The sequence below is a fragment of the Aulonocara stuartgranti genome, assembly GCF_965226115.1.
Source record: "Aulonocara stuartgranti genome assembly, chromosome: 16".
NCBI lineage: Eukaryota > Metazoa > Chordata > Actinopteri > Cichliformes > Cichlidae > Aulonocara > Aulonocara stuartgranti.
This window is the reverse complement of record NC_138952.1, coordinates 16,344,403-16,362,949: the sequence shown is the minus strand read 5'-3', so window position 1 is coordinate 16,362,949 and position 18,547 is coordinate 16,344,403. Positions and strand designations below refer to the sequence as shown.

The window sequence follows — 18,547 nt, the reverse complement described above, 5'->3', positions numbered from 1 at the left end:
TTAATAATACAACCCGAGTGAGCATTTATCAAAATAGTGAGAAAACTGGCCGACTTACCCTGAAGCTCACTTTTAATAAGGCAACTCTCCATCATGTAGAGGAGGACTGTGACCATGATGTCCAGCAGCTGACACTCCTCTGTGACATGTCGAGCCAGCTCCTCGTTGCTGAACAGCTGCACACTAATGTGAACGATGCGGTTGGACATCGTATCCGACTCGTGGCTTTTCATCAGCGTTTTCATGATGAAAGCGTAATGTTGGACAAATGTTTTTGTAAAGGTGATCTGCCAGAGAGAAAGACAAGAAGCCCATAACACGATTAAGGCTTGCCTTCAAAAACTCATACATACTGAGCTTTTTTAAGCCCAGTTTGATATTGAAAAGGCATGATGAAAAGGCAATGCATGAATCCCAAAGCACAGAAGGTAAGATTCTTATATTAAACACAGGAAACATAATTTCAAATATGTGCATGTAATCCCAGCTCAAGCTTTAAACAACTGAAACATTCCAATTTCAGGCTGTGTATGGTGTAACTGGGACCAGATATCCACAATACGGTTATTTCAGGCTGTGACCACACTTCTCTGGTGTTCAAACCTTCTGTTTACGAAGGGCAACCAATCAGAAGAAAGCTGGCTTTAACGGAGGAGGAAGGAGGGGAGGAAGTTGCACCAAGGTCTAAGCTCAAAAAGGATTTTTTTTCCTGTAAATCATTTACTAGAGTAGTAAGGACAAAAATACTGAGATGCAATAAGAATTTAATAAACCATCTATTTAAAAAAAATAAAAAAAAGTCTGAAATGTCTTGTGCGATTTCAACAATGCGTCAGTTGTTCCACATTCAGTTGCTGTAAACTCATAAAGAAACACCACTGTTGTAAACGTGTGGGTGCAGGTCCTTGGCTTAACAATACCACTTTGGTGTCATGCAGCAGGTTGTGGTTAATGCGTTCGTCAGCAAGAAGATGATGACGATAATTCCCATCTCTAATTTGTTCTCAATGACATGCAAACAGCTTTCTGGTGCAGAACGAAGCCAAATGAAATGACACCCTTTGGAGGCCTTTGTGGACCACTTTTAGCCTGTGAGCTGTATAACTGCTCCTGGTCTGCACCATGTCATAGGAAGGAATCCTTTAACCTCCAAGGACCTGGCATCCACATATGTGGACATCACATTTCAGGCCCTTGTAGACCAAAATACTTAATTTTTCTGAGAGCCTGATATCCACTTACAAGGACATTATACTGCTACTGTTCTATCGAAATTTTAAACGAATATCCTCATATGTGGCTCTTATTTTTCTAAGAAACAAAAATCAGGTAAAAAAAAAAAAAAGAAGCTGGTAATTCTTTGTTTTTACATTCATCAGGTCCCAATATGCCCAAATATCAAAGAGAAATTAAAAATGCATGCCGTGGAAGAGTTTGGGTCTTAGGAGGTTAAAATTAAGATCAGACAGGCATCTGAAAGGTGGTATGCGGCATTAATTTTTGCACATGAAAAATTGGAAAAGAAAATACCTTGTAATCTTGATCTGGCAACATGTTTAATAAGAAGGTGACCATCTTCTGAGGAAACTCGTATTTTATTGTCCAAAACAGCAACTCTTCCAGGAAGCATTTATGCTTCAGAGATTCAATAATACAAGGGTCTGAGGACAATAAAGAGACATAATGAATACACAGTTCAGCTCAGTTCAGACATTATAGTGTGAATGCCTTTCTTTTCATGCACCTTTGGTACTGCTACTCAGCTTAACCCTCTTCCTCTGACCAACAGACTGTCCTCCATCTTGATCCTCCTTGGAAGAAAACACAAAACAACATAAATTTCAAGAAGTCTGCAAATTTTCATTAAGGCATCAACTGAGCATTTTTTGACTGAGCATAAATTAGAAACAACATTAATGTTGCACAGGTCAGTGATATGGCTTTACCAGTTTTATAAAAAGAGGAATTAAAAAAACGTATTACTTAAAATAACACACATTCATTATCAGGTCAGTGTCCTTTTAAGCATTAGTTTAACATACCTCTTTACATTGCTCGTCTGGACTCCCTGGTCCGCTGTTTCCTAACAAAACAAATGGACTAATTACTATTTAGCAACAGTTAGAACATATGTCACCTGTTATTATAGCACCAACAAACTTATTTATGAAATGTTTGGTCTCTTATTCACTGTACGTGCATTTATTTATACATTTTTAAAAAGTACTGCATGTGTAATATATATAAAACTTGGTAGAAAAAGAATCTAATATACGTTTATAGGAATGTGGACTCGTTTACAATACTAAAATGTATTCAAATAAAAATAATAATTAATAACAAATGGAGAGTATTATGATTTTTTTTCTTTTTATCTTAAAGATGTGAAGCAGATGGATGATTATTGAAAGAAAAAAAAAAAACATGTCATCTTACCTAACAGGACCATCGCGCCTGCACCTCCTTCAGCCCCAACACCAACATCAGCAGCAGCACTCTGGCCTTTTTCCTCCACTGATACCAGACCTGAATTCTTCAGTGCTGACAAATACTTGTCATAGTTCTTCTTAGCATACAAATTCTCCTCTTGGCCTGCAACAGTTAAGCAGTGAGCAAGAAAACCTTCTAATTTTTTTTTTTTTTTTTGGTTCACATATATCAAGTAAAATATTTTTCACAATTAGTACATTGCTGACCTAAAATTACAAAAAAATAAAAATAAAAAAAAAATCAGTGGTAATGCTCTGTTAATTGAGCCCAAACCCTAAGCTGGATATTTACCCATGCTCAGCTCCTTGAATGCCTGCTGATTGGTCAAGATTTTTGTCAGCACAGTCCTCATTGCTCCTCCCATCTTTGTAAGCTCCTCAAGGAAGGAGATCTGAGGCTCCAGCTGTTGCAGGACTTTCTGTAGATCTCTCTCAGTTGAGGTGTCTGGTAAAATAAGATAAGAGATGCGAGACCCGTGAGACCCAGCACTCAGTGAAAGTAACTCTACGTGTAAATAGTTGTATAACACTTGTATAAGGCTTGCACAGCAGCTCATGTTTTCCATCTTATATAATATCATATCAGATGTAAACCACTGAAGTTAAAGCGAATGAAAGTGTCTGGTGTTGTACCTTTAATTGGTGACAACCACACATTAAAGTTACAGGTTCAGTTTACGTTGGTTAATAAGTATTGTACTTCATGTGTCTGTTATGACTGTTTTCACCTGGTTCAACATATCCATCTCTCAGATACTGTATGATACACAGGATAAAGCGGGGAAGAACCATCTCAGACATCAAGAGCAGGTCTCTGGGAATTAAGGGGATATTTTCCCCAGTTCTCAACCGATGCCTTCGACAAAACCTGTCAGGGGAAAGGAAATGTTTTTTTAAAACAGTGTCACACAGAAAGGTACATTTGACCGCTCCTGCTGTTCCTTCATGTGCACTAAAAGAAGATAAAGTTGGTCAAGAAACTGTTAGCATGTTTTAATTATCAGGTAGAAATTGAGTACAATTTGCATTCAGCTTCTGAAACAGCCCAGAGGTCTGAGCAGAAGAGTTTTCCTTTTGGTTTATTTCATGAATATATTGTTGTGATATTTACTGGATTGGGCTTTGGGTAATAATGGTTGATTGAAGTGGGAACTAAAGGGTTATTCACAGCAGCCCACACACTACCACACCTCTTTCTCATACATCATTAAATATCCATACACAAATTTTATGAGCTAATGAATCAGTATGACACAAAAACATAGTCTAACATATGAATAATTTGTTATTGAAGATCATAAGACTGTAATATTTTTAAAAAAATGATCATCTGTTCATAACACTTAGAATTATATATCTACATTCATATAATCTGTTTATAGAGATTTCATAATCTGTAAATAACGCATGTAAAGTGCATTACTGCTCAATTCCACATATTTACAACCCTGATATATACATCACATATTTATAAAGATGTAGTCCAATCTTACTCTTTACATCATCCAAAATGACATACGTTTCTATATAATTTATGCACAAGTATGTATATGTTCACATATGTATTAGTATGTGTGTGTGTGTGTCAGTATAAGTACACTTTATGCACCATTTGAGGGACAATAACTATAATTTCGTTATGCTTACTTAATAGCAGTAAAGACTCTTGCATGCTGAATCTCTATATAGGTTTTTACTCAGTTACCCAGTATTTTGCTTTCCACGTAACAAACTAAATTATCATCTCATGATAATCAGGCCAACTCTGGAAGCAGGCTAATAGTTTACTACATTATTTTATCTAAACCGCGAGTGGAAATTAAGTTTTATGATTAGGAGGAAACTGTAATCAAGAACAGAGATATGATGTTGAGTCAGAGAGTAACAGAGACAGTCGCTGTTTAAACATTAAGATAAAATGATGACACTTACTTAACGATCATTCAGACTTTGACAGCAGAAAGGAGACCACACCATTATCTAAAGAGCCACAGACAGAGGTACACGGAAACCTGTAGCTACACCTCCCAGTATGATCGTTGGAGTTTAGCTAGCCTAGGTAACCCTTAGCCCGTGGGTTGTATTTATAAATGACAGGAGTATCGCTAGATTGAAAAATGTTGTCCGCCTGCAACAGCATCTCATAAATTTATATGGAAACTGTCATTGACAACACACATGAGAAAATGTCACTGGCTGCGCCGGTTAGCATAGCCGGGTTAGCTAGCTCGGACTTACCCACTCTCTCGCATGACATTACTGTCTCCACAGTCACAGGCCCCACCAGCCTGGCTCCGGAACATGTTGAAATCATGGCCCGTGTGGTCTCCGTTATTGAAGCACTCAGCACACAACGACATGCACGGAGAGATGCCACAGGTCCGGCATCGATATGCCACGAAATTAGCCGTCCAAACCAAGCCGCACAGAGTCGCGTTGTCATAGGAGCGCACCGTTTTGCAGAACTCATCGAAACCTTCGCCTCCTGCAATCAGACATTTACACCAGTCAAGAGCTTCTCCGTCCGCCGCTGGTTTTTCGGGATTCAGTACAGCGTCAAGAAGCTCCTGTAGTTGCCGGACTCCGGAGCTATTGTCAGTCCGGTTTAAGTCTGCCTTCAAGTGGGCGGCAGTGGCTTTCTTGTCCCGGCGTAGCAGCGACGCCGCCATCATGCACTCTGGCTTGTTGTCCACAAATTTATTTTTGTTGTCTTGTTTCCATGTTCTCGGGTTTTCTCGCGATACGGCTGATTACGTCGTTGTTGGCTAGAGAATTTCCTGAAGTAATTTCCGCTCGTTGTACTTCATGTACTAGAAATAAATCTACACAGTATTTGACCTACTTAAACCTAGTATTGGAATTTAGGGATTTCTTTTCTTTTCGTTAATTTTTTGTGGGGGTTGAGTTTTTGAATCTTTATCAGCATTATTTTTATTTTTTGTAGACACATCTAATAGGAGAGGGGAAAAACAAAAAAAAAATCGCAAGAACTAACAAAAATCTAAGTGTGTAAAAAATATCTATCACATAAATTAGCTTTAAGCAATAAGACGTAAGGTACATATAATATAATATAATATAATATAATATAATATAATATAATATAATATAATATAATATAATGTTATGTTAATATATGTTCAATTTTGATATGACATGAGAAGGTAAGGAGTGGTAGAAAACTTTGCAAGGGTGGTGCAGGACATGTATGATGACAGTGAGATGGTGAGAACTGCCCCTGCTTGTTTCCAGTGGTCGGGACTCTTCATGGACCATGACGTTTGCAGAATACATCGTGATCTATAGTGAGAGTATTGAGCAGGTGGAAGAGAGGGTGGAGAGGTGGAGGCCTGCTCTAGAGAGAAGATGAATAAAAGAAGTAGAAGCAAGACAGAACACATGTGTGAATGAGAGGGACATAGGTGTAAGAATGAAGCTCCAAGGACTGGAGGTACTGAAGACAGAAGGGTTTAAATACTTAGGGTCAACCATCCAAAACAATGGACAGTGCACAAGAGAAGTGAAGGAGAGCGAGCTAGAGTTGTCAGAGCTGAGGTTTTCACTGTGACCGGAATAGCAAAATAGAGAGATGGTTTGGACATGTGTAGAGAAGGGATAATGGATAAAAGATGAAGACCACAGAGAGGATTCAAAGAGTGGATTCATGTAGTAAAGGAGAACATTCAGATGGTTGGGGTGACAGAACAGGATACTGGAGGTAGAAGGAGATAGAGGCAGATTATCTTTTGTGTAATCAAAAGAAGATACTACTACTACTACTACTAATAATAATAATAAAATACTACATGTGCAGATAACAAAAAGCACATAGAGTAACTGTCCGCACAGAGCAATCTGCGTGTCTATGTAGCAAAAAATATGTATTTATTATTTTTTTAAAAAACATTGTAAATTTTTGATAACAAAGGGAAATGACAGATTATTATAAAAGTGTGGATATTAAACTAAAGGTTTTTTTTTTTTTTTGTAAAACGGTTTAACAATATTGTCATCATTAATTTAATCACTAATATTATTATTAGTGTCATAAACACCATTCGCGGGTAGGAACATGTGCGCTACCACGGTTTATCGTCGGATTGTTTTGGTTGACGTGCACAGCTGCTTACCCCGTGGAACTTCTTAGCTTCAGTAGAAATCATGGCTCAAATTATCCTCTCAATGTGATTTAAACTAAAGAAGGAAATTTAAATTAACCCACTGTTGCACGCAAAGTTGGGACATTAAAAGCGATGAAACTGAAGGAATTAGAAAGCTGTCTGCAGCAGGTGGACACATTTGAAGAGCCAAAAATCCTTCTTGAGCAGTATCCAACCAGTGCTCATATTGCAGGTATGACGGTAACAGTGACGATCAGTTGAGCGTGTAACAGCACATATTTTGTATTCATTATCCCCCCCCCCCCCCCCCCCCCCCCCCCGCAGCATGTATGCTCTACACAATCCAGAGTACATTTGATGACATTGAGGGTAAACTCGTAGCAGACCTGGGATGTGGCTGCGGAGTCCTCAGCATCGGAGCTGCGATGCTTGACGCAGGGTGAGAGCATTGTTTATAAGTTTAACATAGCCGTGGCTTACTGTAGTCTATTCTCTGCGCTGTATCTATCTTTTTTCCTTCTTTCTGCAGTTTGTGCGTCGGCTTCGATATTGACGATGACGCTCTGGACATATTCAGAAGAAACGCAGAGGAGTTTGAGATTTCTAACGTGGATTTGATCCAGTGTGACATGTGTCGTCTGGAGCCAGAGGCGTACGCCGAAAAGTTTGACACTGTCATAATGAATCCACCATTTGGGACAAAACACAACCAAGGTGAGCGCATGCCTTAAATTTGAACGGTTTCTTTCTTTACTAATTTTGAAAATCCTCTTATAACTGAAGCACTAGAGACTTAAGCCCCCCAGCCTAACAAAATGCAAAATAACTCAAAGAAATAATACATTTAAGTTTATTCCGTGTTTATGTTATGGTAGTAAGGATTAGCGGCAACTTGTCGTTTGCACAGTTCTTTACTGTTGCAATTATATGTGCACACTACTCTCTTCACTTCATGTGTCCAGCTGTGGAGCGCTGACTGTTTAAAACCTCACTACTGTGTGTGTGTCCACAAGTAGCTGATCAGTCCATGAAGTTTAGAATGAACCAACTAGCCCCCAAACATGCTTCTTTATTTCTTTTAAACCATTTTGTGCCACAGACAGGCAGTGACGACAGTTTTGTCCACCTGAGCGTCCACTCACCAGCTGCCTAATTTGTCACATCTTTTCGGGCAGGCTGTGCATTTGTAGTCACAGGAGCATCCCTTTAACCCTTCATACAGCCCGTTACTTATTGTTCTGTTTTGTTTAAGGTATGGACATGAAGTTCCTCCGAGCTGCTTTAACCATGGCAAAGACAGCCGTTTACTCACTTCATAAAACGTCAACACGAGAAGTAAGTTCACCAGCCCCTGACAGTCTCTCAGGTCTCTGAAAGCTGATCTTTTACATCTTACTTAGCAGTTAATTTATCAATGTGACCATTAAATATGAAGCCAAAACTCACATCTCTATCTACAGTATGAATGTTGTGATGCCTGATCTGTTTTTTATGATCCCATTGCAGCACATACAAAAGAAGGCAAATGACTGGGGAGTAAAGATGGAAGTCATAGCAGGTAAGAAAAATAAGGCCAATCTTTTTTTTTTCTCTTCTATTATTAAAATATTCAAATATTCACTAAATACTTTTATTAAAGAACTGCGATATGACCTGCCAGCATCTTACAAGTTCCACAAAAAGAAATCGGTAAGATTACATCAGACAGTACATATTCTCCAGCTAAATGTGACACAGGACAGATTTCCCCCATTTTTTGGTAAATGATTTATTTGCAGTCCACATATGCAAACAACAAATTAGCAAAGAAGATATTTTCAATCAGTCAATGTAGGAAAACTAACTCCACACACATTCTAGATGTCACACAGGTCTTGCAAAATAAACTAAAATCTCCTGGTGAAATTAAATTATAGTGAAAAAGTTTAAGGTGAATACAATGCAAAACATCTTCAAAAGAGAAACATGGGTACACAAATAATATAAGAGGCACAGTATTCGGGGACATAAAAGGCTGCAAAATGATGCTTTGAACATATTTCTCCAGGTTGACATCCAGGTGGACTTCCTACGATTTTCCAAAGCTTGAAGCTTTCACTGGAATGGACTCAAGTTGTCTCTGTATTTTCCATTTTCACTGTTTGTAATAAACGTTTTCATTAAAGAAAAACTGATTTTAAGTCATAACTAAGATCCATTTTCAGTTTTGATAACTTTTGCTGCAGGACCATAATCGGGATCTTCCCGTTCTCTCTTTATAGGTGCAGCTGTTAAAGGGAAAAAACACAAACAAAAAAGAAAATACAAATTAGATAAGAAATAATCTTAACACAGACTACAATATGTTCCCAAGACTACATTTTGAAGCAGAATATTGAAGTGCAATATTTTAGCAGAAGGCGATGGAGCTTTTGAAGGGCAGGTGTGATGTGACTGAGTTCTGGTGATGATGCAAGCAGCAGAAGTCTGTAACAATTGACGTTTATGAACAAGTTGAGAGAAAGACCAAAAAGAGCTACAGTAGGTGGGTCCTAACCGAGGTGTGACCAAGGATGGCAGTACAGTCAGGTAAAAAGAGATGGATGGAGGCGAGTGTGCTTGAAAAGAATGACACCCAGAGTCTGGACCAGAAGGAAAGGAGAAACTGTTACATTTAGACAGTGGATTTGGTGCCAATGAGGAGAACCTCTATTTTATCAATTTAATTTGAGAAAATTGAAAGGATTTGATTTTCTGGAGGTAAACACATAGGACAGTGGGTGGGATGACAGCAGTAGGTTTAGTAGACCGGTAGAGTTGAATGTCATCAACATAACAACGGAAACTGATATTAAGTTTATAGAAAATAAGGATCCTTGGCCCCCAACATTTGGCCAGTGGATCAGAGACGTGGTGAGCCACATTCATCTAGAGAAGATTAAGTTCACCATCAGAGGGTGTGCTGGAAAATTCTATGCTTCCTGGCAACCATTCATTATTTATGTTGAGAATATGTAAGCCTGCGAAATGGATTCATGATTATTTTATGTTGACTCTATATAGTGGCCCATTGTCTTACACATCTATAGTTTAGTGTATATCGTGAGTATATATCACTACTTTGTTTTCTGTTTTTCACGTGAGATCTGCTATCAAAGGGAGGGAAAGGGTGGCAGCAATGTTGTGCCTTCATCTGCATGAGTTTAACTGTTAGAAAAATGACAAATGGGAAACAGATGACAAATAAAAGAGGGCCCAGGATAGATCCCTGGGGGACTCCATTAGGAACTGAAAATGAATAGGATATGAAATTTTTGAGTTGAATGAACTAAAAGCGCTAAATGATTTTGAACTTACCCTCCTCATGGTGATCATCGCTTTCAAACTTCATCTTTTTTCCTTGGTACTGAGTTCTGCCTTGATCTCTGCCACCTCTTCCCCGTCGGCCTCTTCTTCCTCTTCCACCTTTTACGACAGACAAGACTACCTTACTAAATCATATAGATGACACTGTGGAACTGTATCTTTATTGACATTAACTGATTACATTCCAATGCAGTCAACAATGTTAAACAACATGGAAATGCATCTCACCTCTGCCTCTGCACCTGCTGAATGATCCTTGTTGAGCCTCTATTATCTTCTTCATCACATCCTTCTCCTCATCTCCTTCAAGCAGCTGCCATGTGACAGTGTTGTCGTTGATTTTCAGTTCCTCTCCGTGTTCTTTTTTGGCTTTATCTAACGCTTCCTGTGCTTTCCCGTCAAACAGAAGGGTGCCCTTATCAGGAGGAGAAAAAAATAAAATATTTAAACAAATAGTATTTCTTTGAAATGAAACAGCTCTACTCATTTTCAATCCTGAGTCATGCCACCATGTTGTGTTGTGGAAAAAAAGTCTGTAAACCTGACTTCAGTTTTCTGGTTTATCAGTCTCTTTATTGTCATGCAAACATTAGAAACCTGAGGAAGACATCACCCCCTTTCTCCAAGAGACAAAATCTCTCTGTACTGTCAATGAAAACTGCTTTCTGTCCTTGGAAATTTCCTATAATTACCACAGATGTGGATATTATCATTCATCACCCCACTAGTCTAAACAACCCCAGACATCTCGTCTCTCTTGCAAGGACACAATTTCACCAGATGTCCTCAACCCGCACAAATATAAAAACACAAACACACAAAACAAATGGTTACAATTAAAACATGTTGAATTGAATTACACAAGTAAATGATGTAAGTAGATAAGGTTATACCACATGTATGAAGAAACAGATGGAGAACATACCTCTTTGGCCCCTCTTGTGAAGTCAACCCACTTTATGTGTTCGATGCCAGAGAACAATTCATGGAAGTCTTCTCTTGAAACACCTTCAAGCTCTCCTGAAAACTTCAGTAAACGTCCTGACTGCTCATCCAAAAGCAGATCCTGCAAGTAAAATGAGAAAACATCATTACAAAGCCTATTTATTCTTTAAGTGGTGCGTTCATTAGCAGAATAAGCTCACAAACACTTGGAGAGCTTACCATTTCTTTTTTCTCTGCGTGTTTCTGCTGTTGTTCCTTTTCCCTGAATAAAAAAGACAGAAGTAGGAAGGTTATTTTTCACAAAGTGTAAAATCCAGTTTTATGATTAAAGATACTAAAGAATATGTACTCACTGTTTAACTTTTGCTTTTGTCTCTGCTTTAAACTGTTTTCTCTCTTCTACCTTCTTGGCATGGTAGGCTTCCCTGAAAAAAAAAAAAAAAGAGCTGATCAATTACATTGTTTCACACAGAGAAATTCAAAGGTTTGCAAAACCCCAGTTAAAAAAATGCATCTCATCCAGATATATGTATGTAGTTTAGTATAATTGTAAAACTTTGTTACAGCTGTTTTCTATCCTCTGTATCCCAGAAATACCACCTGTATTTTTCTTCTGGGATAGAGTAGTTTTGTATGATTCACCAAAAAAAAACCCTGTATAATCTTTGATTCTCTCGGCTTCTCTACTAATATCATTTAAATGCTGGTAAAAACTTTACAGGCTCCATGCCGGGAAACATTTACTTGTTAAAACCGACATGATCGAACGAAAAGTAGGGGTGGGGAAAAAATCGATACTGTGTAGTATCGTGATATTTTGTTTGCTAATAATGTATCGATACAGGGACAGCAGAAATCGATATTTTGTTACAAAAAAGGTTTTTGTGCTCAGAGCATGTTGATCCTTTTTCTGAGCAAGAATCCTGACATTCCTTCACTGTCCAAATGTGTTTAACTTTTTTTTGGCAGCAATAAACATGACAGTTTACTTATTTTAATTTAAGAACATGTTTTATTTTAATTAAGTTTAAAACTTTTTTATTTGATGTAAATTTATATTTTGTTTTAATTTACTTTCAAATTTTTCAGTTGCTGAAGGGGCTGCATAGTTTTCATAAATTGCTTAGTTCAGAATAGCTATAATTGTACCAGATGGTTGTATTCAGTTAAGTTGGACTAGACTGTAATACAAACCGTTCACTTTGTCAACAATAAAACTGACTGAAATGAGAGAAAGACTGAGTGCGAGACTTTGATATTAGACAAAATGAATATTGATAAAGTTTAACTTTATGTACAGAATCTGAATATTGCAAAATATTTAAAAAAAAAAAAAAAAAAAAAAAAAAAAAATCGCAATAATATCATATCGTGTGTTAAGTATTGTGATAATATCGTATCGTGGGATGTATGGTGATTCCCACCTCTATCATCCAGATATATGTATGTAGTTTAGTATAATTGTAAAACTTTGTTACAGCTGTTTTCTATTCTCTGTATCCCAGAAATACCACCTGTATTTTTCTTCTGGGATATAGTAGTTTTGTATGATTCACCAAAAAAAAAAAAAAAACCCCTGTGTAATCTCTGATTCTCTCGGCTTCTCTACTAATATCATTTAAATGCTGGTAAAAACTTTACAGGCTCCATGCCGGGAAGTGCACAGCAAGCTGAAACATCATCAGCAGATGTGCTGTCACATTATTCACAAGGTCAAGTACGATGGGCCTGTAAGTCTATATTAGCCCAACACACAAAACAGTTCAGTTTCTTTGTTCAATTTAAAAGATTAAAAAAAAATAAAATAGAAGTTATGCAAGCTACTTCATCCGATTTAAAGGCATCAAAGTACATATATGACACATTTGCCACACCTCTTAAATCAGTGAATTCTTTATTAAATCACTGACACCATTGATAGCTGCTAGCTAGTGCCTAAAAAGCATCACAGCCTACCTTGATAACACAAGCATCTCGTTGTCTTTGAATGATTTTATATCCGTGCGTTCTAGGAACTGCTTGGCTGACTCTTCAGTGTCAAAACAGATAAACACAGATCCCTGAAAAGACAGAAATACAAAAATTATATAAGGGAAGGTCTCCTAAAATTGAAAAAAAATATTTTTTAAAATTATATACATCTCAAGTTCTGTTTCCCGTACCTTGAACTGCCTTTGCAGGTTTCTCCTCATCTGAATGTTTACTACCGAGCCTTTGCCATTCAGCCACTCCTGAATCTCATCCAGGGATGTTTCAAGAGGGAAACCTTTCTAGATGAGGAAAAAACAAAATGTAGGGAAAACAGTAGGAATACAATCAAGGTGGAGAATAATTGTGATTTTGTCTACACAATTTATAAGAGTGTGGGTAGGCTAAAGATGTATTGCACTGTTGCATTACGCTGCATTAGTTTGAAAAAAATAAAAGTTGTCTGAATGCCACTGTGAGCACAAACAAATATTTACGCATTCTCAAAGCATTTGCATACAGTTAAAAAAAAAAACTAAAAAAACTAAAAAACTTGCCATGTATACAGATTTGTGTTTAAGTGCATCCTTGTATTCATCGTCCTGTTCGGGTAAGGGCTTGCTGGGAGACCTCCTGATCTTTGTCTTGTCTTCACTGATTTCCAAGAGACCAGTCTTTGACTTCTCCAGAGCTGCAATGAGGACGCTGCTGTCTGTGGTTAAAGACTTCAACCTATGAAAAGAATGCAAATCTTTCAACAAACACTCAGCTACAGGCGGCTGTAGGGCTGTGTGTTAACACTAATGATGCATGCATTCATCTGCATTATAAGGGAGAAGACCCTGCAGTTTATCTAATTGTCCCTCTTTGAATTCTCTCAGCCTGGTCATGTTATGTATGTGAGTGGGGTGGGCACTCCCATTTCAAGTAATAAAGCTCAATTAGAATGTAATTTGCTGACTCACACACTACATTACATTCTAAATATACACTTTAATAAAGGGATTACAGGAATGGATTCCTCCTGCTGTGTTAATTTGCCCTTGCTGTGGCCACTTGTGACCTGACTGCTAACAAGTGAACCTGAGGCACAGCATGAGAGCATGCTCTCATCTCATCCTGCCCATCATGAATCATAGAAAGGGTCCAAACACACCGATTAGTCATCACTATCCTCCTTTTCTTGCCCAGCACACCCACCCCAAACAGCTATACTCAAAAGCCTACCCTTGTCCTTGTGGACTGAAGGTTGTTACTGCAGCTTCAGTATGTCATGTTGTGCTAGTATTTTTACACTAAGTGGAATAGAACTGCAGTCCATAAAAGGCTGTTTTTCACAACAATAAATATAATAAATAATATACTGGTATTAAGCTAGTTAATTGCCAATTACTGTCAGCCCTCAATCACACCTCCTTTAGTCATTACAGGTGTGGTGAAGAGAAAAAAGCCACTTCAACAATGCAGTAACCACAATGTGAACGCACATTGAAACTAACATTCACTACAGCCACAGGCACTGTCTCCTCCTATTAGCTGCACTCGCATGCTGCATTTAAAGATCCTCACACACATATATACACCAACATCCAAAATATCCAAAACTACAACCTCTAGAGGATGACAAAACGTGGGACTTGATAGGACACACTAGCAGAAATTGTCAGAGCATTTTACATCATGTGTCAGCTTTCATTTATTAATTTTCTGTGGCTAATTTCTGTGCTTTAGCAGGCTTTATGGCCAGTTTTCTGTGCTCATATTTCAACAGATAAAGCAGTGTTAGAACTGCACTGCACAGAAGGTAAGCACAGTGTTTAATGCCGAGTTGTGATAAGCATAGTATTTAGTTAATCTGTAATAAAAAGTGTCTAATATAAGCAACCAACAAATATACCCCACAGGTATATACAATTTCACAGTGAAAGAATTTTAATTAACAAATTTACAAAGTAGATTTTAGTGCAGCGTCTCGTAATGTCAAACAACACCTTAAAAAGTGCATCTAAAATTCAGTCCTAAGTTTAGTTAGAGACCTCAGATGATGACATTTATAAATACACAATGCAATCAGCTAAAAATCTTAAGTTAAAGAGACTTCTCATCAATCAGTAAACACAAGTAAGTACATCAGTAGTACTGAATAGTAATCTAAAGATGAACAAATTGAAGATAGCGCCTGGACTTTTAAACCCCACTTATATACTTCAGAGTAGAGTTCCCCCCCTTAAAATCTCAATAAACAAAAAGCATAGGTAAATAAATGAAAGCCAAAAATAGAGACTAAAATAAAATAAATACAGTAATTATTTGACACGGAAAGCATTAAAGAGAAATAAACAAACCTGTTGAATTTAAGCATCGTCTCCAAAGTCACCCAGCCATCATCGACCTGCAGCTGCTCTTTGAGAAACCGGTCTCTTGGAAGATTGTGATCGCCAAAGTAGTACTGAGTAGGAATCATTTACAGCCAAATCAGGACCAGTTTTACCTGGTAAATACCAAAATATGAGTTTAAACTTTAAATTGGAAATACCTCGATCTGTCGCACCACTTTCCCCTCCAGTGGAGACATCTCTTCTTGACTTTCTGCCATTTTGGTTCTGCATAGAAAAAAACAAAACAAAAAGAAAGGTGTCCTACTGAGTTAGAGATTTCTCTGATGTTTACAACAAACATTTAAATAAAAATATCTTACAAGAAGAGATTTTATCCATGTTACATATGAAACAAAAAAATCGAAATGTTTTTTTCGGGGAGCTTTTTTGTATTAACTGTAAATTTGTAATTTTTTTTTTTTTATAGCCCTGCGACAGACTGGCGACCTGTCCAGGGTGTACCCTGCCTCTCGCCCTATGACAGCTGGGATAGGCTCCAGCACCCCCCGCGACCCTGAAAAGGATAAGCGGAAGCGAATGGATGGATGGATGTAAATTTTATATTAATGGAAGATTCCCAACATGTGGGTCGCAGCCCTCTGTTGGGATGTGAAGGTACTGCAGGTGACGTCATTCACAATATTTATCTATATTTAATAAAATTTCAAGTCACTTATCTAAATTCTTGATTGTCATAAGTTTTAAAACAGACTGGACACACACACTCACACATAAGATTCTATAGGATAACTTACAATTTACGATGCACTCTTATTGGCCAAATATATTAAGATTTTGGTTTTACTAATACATTAAAGATTAAAAGGAATAAAATTTGGATTAAAAATGATTTTTCTGGAACAAATCCTAAAGAACTTTTAAATTGGGTTTTGTAATTTTGTTTATAATTGTTTATAATTTGCATGAATTACACATAAAACAAAGCTATGACACTTAAATATTTTCATTATTTTCCATTTCATTTGATTTTTGATGTACCTCTTAATTTGTTAGAAATGAATTTTTTTGAGAATCAAGTAAAAATATCTGAAGGTCAAAAACCATGAAAAACACTTGTATGACAACCTGTGAAATCAAAAATCTAAACAATCTAAAACATGGCAAAGATTAAATTTATACAACAGGTTGTTCTAACAAATATTAGACTTTAGTACTCAAAGAGTCAACTGTTTTAAACAGAAGGTATAAAATGACTAAAAACTGCCAGGCTTAGGCAGCCTGAACCATGTTAATGGGAAATCGGCTTTTTCACCCTTAGAATTATTATATGTTGATATTTTATGTTTGTAAACACAGAAAGTTCCATTCCCCTTTGCTATATTGAGGACAGCGCAGCTATGTGGCCATTTTCTAGGGATGTTGCTTGACATCAGCTTATCCGCAAACCAAATAATATTTACGAACCTCCCTAGCCGACATTGATCAATGTTGTGCTGGCTGAAAGTTCAAATACAGCACGAGGAAGAGTATAAAGAAATCGGAAAAAACAAACAACACAAAGCAAAAAAATAAATAAATAAAACCCAAAACTGAAAAACAACATACAAGCAAAACGAACTAGGGAAAAAATATGATTAGCTATTGGCCACGTTGTCATATTATTAAACGCTGGTATGAGGCCTTGCTGTTGTCTGAGTTTTTGTAAATTATCTGCAAGGCCATACAGGAACCATCTTTAAGACTTGATTATAATAACCAAAGTAATAACTTAATGCAGTTACACAGTTATATGCACTATTAAATATCATTTAGTTGCTATATATTTACATTTAGATACACACCTTCAGATAGATGCCCAGTTTTAAATCTTACAAAAGGGAACCTAAACCTAAAATTGTGAGTTGTAGCACATCGCAGGACTAAACCGACGTGTTTCAGTTACCATAATTAACTACGGGCTCATCTAGCTCCACGGCTAACTTGTTAGCTTAGCTCTTTCAGTACACGGGCCACGCTTGGCATCAACACAACAAAAGCAGCTTCTCATTTGTCTATCCACGCTATCGGTACATGTTTTACTAAATTACGTGATTTGTTAGTGCGTGAATTACTTTTTTTTTGTAGGTAAATTAAAGTAGTCACCGCTACTCTGCTAACACTATTCTAGCTGCAACACGCTGTTTAAACCTGCTGGAAGAAAATCCACTCTGTTCTTTAGTAACGTTATAAAACACTCCCTGGGTAACATAAAAAGCCTTAAAAATTGTTTTCACAATCGTAAAAAGTTACACTTACATAATAAGTCGCAGCTAGAAGCAGTTTAAGCTGTTCAAACCAACAGTCCCCACTTCACTGCTCGCACGTTGTGGAACTGCGTGCTACGGAGCCCACCAAGGGCCAAAAAAGACTTATGTTCGCGCAAGCTCCTCTGTGCTTGATCCCTGCAGCAGAACAACAAGAAATTTGGTCTTTTTCATTATGTATACGTGCTAATGCTTTGGAATAATTTTCTCTAGTACATATTTGGGTAATCAGAAATTAAAATTAAGAAACTTAATTTATCAGTGCACAATGTTTAAATTCAAACTTAGCCAGAGTGCACTTTAAAATCACAAGACATTACCTTCTTATTTAAAAGTTTAAGCAAACTGATCGATGTGCATTTGTTTTTCAAACACAGGAAGATTCCCAAGCCTGAAATAAAAAATAACGTAAGACTACAAATGTATCCAAAAACTTCAGTATTCTTTTTACATGTTCCTATACCTGTTAAACATTCTTATGCTTTTCATATTCGCGCTTAAAAATAGAATTTTTGTTTGTTTTTTGTTTTTGCTAAGTCACGTATTTACGCGAACAGTGTGTTAAGTTTGATACCTGGATTATAAACTGCGATGATATATCACAACCACAAGATGCCGCTGTGATTCTAATCACGGCGTTTAGTTTTTATGTGTCATTTTAAAGTTTTTGTTTTTCGTATTTATTAGGTTGTTTTTTATTGATGTGTGTACCTTTTAAAAACAATTATAGTAGGACTTCAGTTGCACCGATTGTTGTAAGAAAGGTCAGACTTTTATCAAGGCTGACATTTCATTAGCTTAAAATAATTTTGCCTCTTTCCTGACTTTGTTTTGGGAGACATCTACATTGTATTTTTATTGTTGTATGTGTGACGTAAATATCACCCACCTAAGTTTGGGAAAAGACTGATGTTATTATTATCAGTATTTTTCTCTTTTGATATCAACTTTAAAAAAATGCAATGTAGCTCGTCTTCTTTTAATTATTTGAATTTAAGATAAGATAAACCTTTATTAGTCCCACACGTGGGAAATTT

General features: G+C 37.0%; 3 protein-coding genes across 5 annotated transcripts in view; 1 reads left to right on the top strand and 2 right to left on the bottom strand.

Moving 5' to 3' along the window:
• The window catches only part of ubr3 (ubiquitin protein ligase E3 component n-recognin 3), a 37,439-nt gene extending 32,157 nt beyond the window's left edge, over nucleotides 1-5,282 (bottom strand). The window contains exons 1-8 of one of the 2 annotated variants that reach the window (XM_082509063.1): nucleotides 4,728-5,282; nucleotides 3,218-3,357; nucleotides 2,782-2,934; nucleotides 2,437-2,592; nucleotides 2,043-2,083; nucleotides 1,745-1,811; nucleotides 1,531-1,661; nucleotides 59-287 (exon numbers count right to left, since the gene is read on the bottom strand). In XM_082509063.1, the coding sequence (XP_082365189.1) occupies nucleotides 59-287; nucleotides 1,531-1,661; nucleotides 1,745-1,811; nucleotides 2,043-2,083; nucleotides 2,437-2,592; nucleotides 2,782-2,934; nucleotides 3,218-3,357; nucleotides 4,728-5,161 (1,351 nt within the window). In that variant the 5' untranslated portion in view covers nucleotides 5,162-5,282. The remainder of the gene's footprint in view (nucleotides 1-58; nucleotides 288-1,530; nucleotides 1,662-1,744; nucleotides 1,812-2,042; nucleotides 2,084-2,436; nucleotides 2,593-2,781; nucleotides 2,935-3,217; nucleotides 3,358-4,727) is intronic. The other variant, XM_082509064.1, reaches the window with a different exon arrangement.
• A 1,309-nt stretch (nucleotides 5,283-6,591) lies between these two features.
• On the top strand, nucleotides 6,592-8,790 carry mettl5 (methyltransferase 5, N6-adenosine). Of its 2 annotated transcripts, XM_082507234.1 has the most exons (7): nucleotides 6,592-6,842; nucleotides 6,935-7,049; nucleotides 7,140-7,324; nucleotides 7,863-7,945; nucleotides 8,117-8,168; nucleotides 8,250-8,299; nucleotides 8,658-8,790. In XM_082507234.1, the coding sequence occupies exons 1-7, from the start codon at nucleotides 6,743-6,745 to the stop codon at nucleotides 8,697-8,699; spliced, it is 627 nt and encodes a 208-aa protein (XP_082363360.1). In that variant the 5' UTR covers nucleotides 6,592-6,742; the 3' UTR covers nucleotides 8,700-8,790. The 2 variants fall into 2 exon arrangements, with proteins under 2 accessions (XP_082363360.1, XP_082363361.1); XM_082507235.1 differs by lacking the exon at nucleotides 8,250-8,299.
• On the bottom strand, nucleotides 8,580-17,632 carry ssb (small RNA binding exonuclease protection factor La). The gene is made up of 12 exons (XM_082507233.1): nucleotides 17,503-17,632; nucleotides 15,405-15,471; nucleotides 15,214-15,317; nucleotides 13,422-13,600; nucleotides 13,063-13,166; nucleotides 12,857-12,960; nucleotides 11,254-11,325; nucleotides 11,120-11,162; nucleotides 10,881-11,021; nucleotides 10,184-10,370; nucleotides 9,947-10,054; nucleotides 8,580-8,877 (listed from the first exon to the last, which is right to left on the bottom strand). The coding sequence occupies exons 2-12, from the start codon at nucleotides 15,462-15,464 to the stop codon at nucleotides 8,798-8,800; spliced, it is 1,182 nt and encodes a 393-aa protein (XP_082363359.1). The 5' UTR covers nucleotides 15,465-15,471; nucleotides 17,503-17,632; the 3' UTR covers nucleotides 8,580-8,797.
• Nucleotides 17,633-18,547: the final 915 nt, after the last annotated feature.

Bases quoted from the DNA above. Each gene is read 5' to 3' on its own strand.
- mettl5 (XM_082507234.1), top strand. From the start codon at position 6,743: ATGAAACTGAAGGAATTAGAAAGCTGTCTGCAGCAGGTGGACACATTT. The intron at 6,843-6,934 runs GTATGACGGTAA...CCCCCCCCGCAG, and splicing joins AACCAGTGCTCATATTGCAG to CATGTATGCTCTACACAATC. The intron at 7,946-8,116 runs GTAAGTTCACCA...ATCCCATTGCAG, and splicing joins ATAAAACGTCAACACGAGAA to CACATACAAAAGAAGGCAAA.
- ssb (XM_082507233.1), bottom strand. From the start codon at position 15,464: ATGGCAGAAAGTCAAGAAGAGATGTCTCCACTGGAGGGGAAAGTGGTG. The intron at 11,163-11,253 runs GTGAGTACATAT...TTTTTTATTCAG, and splicing joins ACAAAAGCAAAAGTTAAACA to GGAAAAGGAACAACAGCAGA. The intron at 11,022-11,119 runs GTAAGCTCTCCA...TTTTACTTGCAG, and splicing joins ACGCAGAGAAAAAAGAAATG to GATCTGCTTTTGGATGAGCA.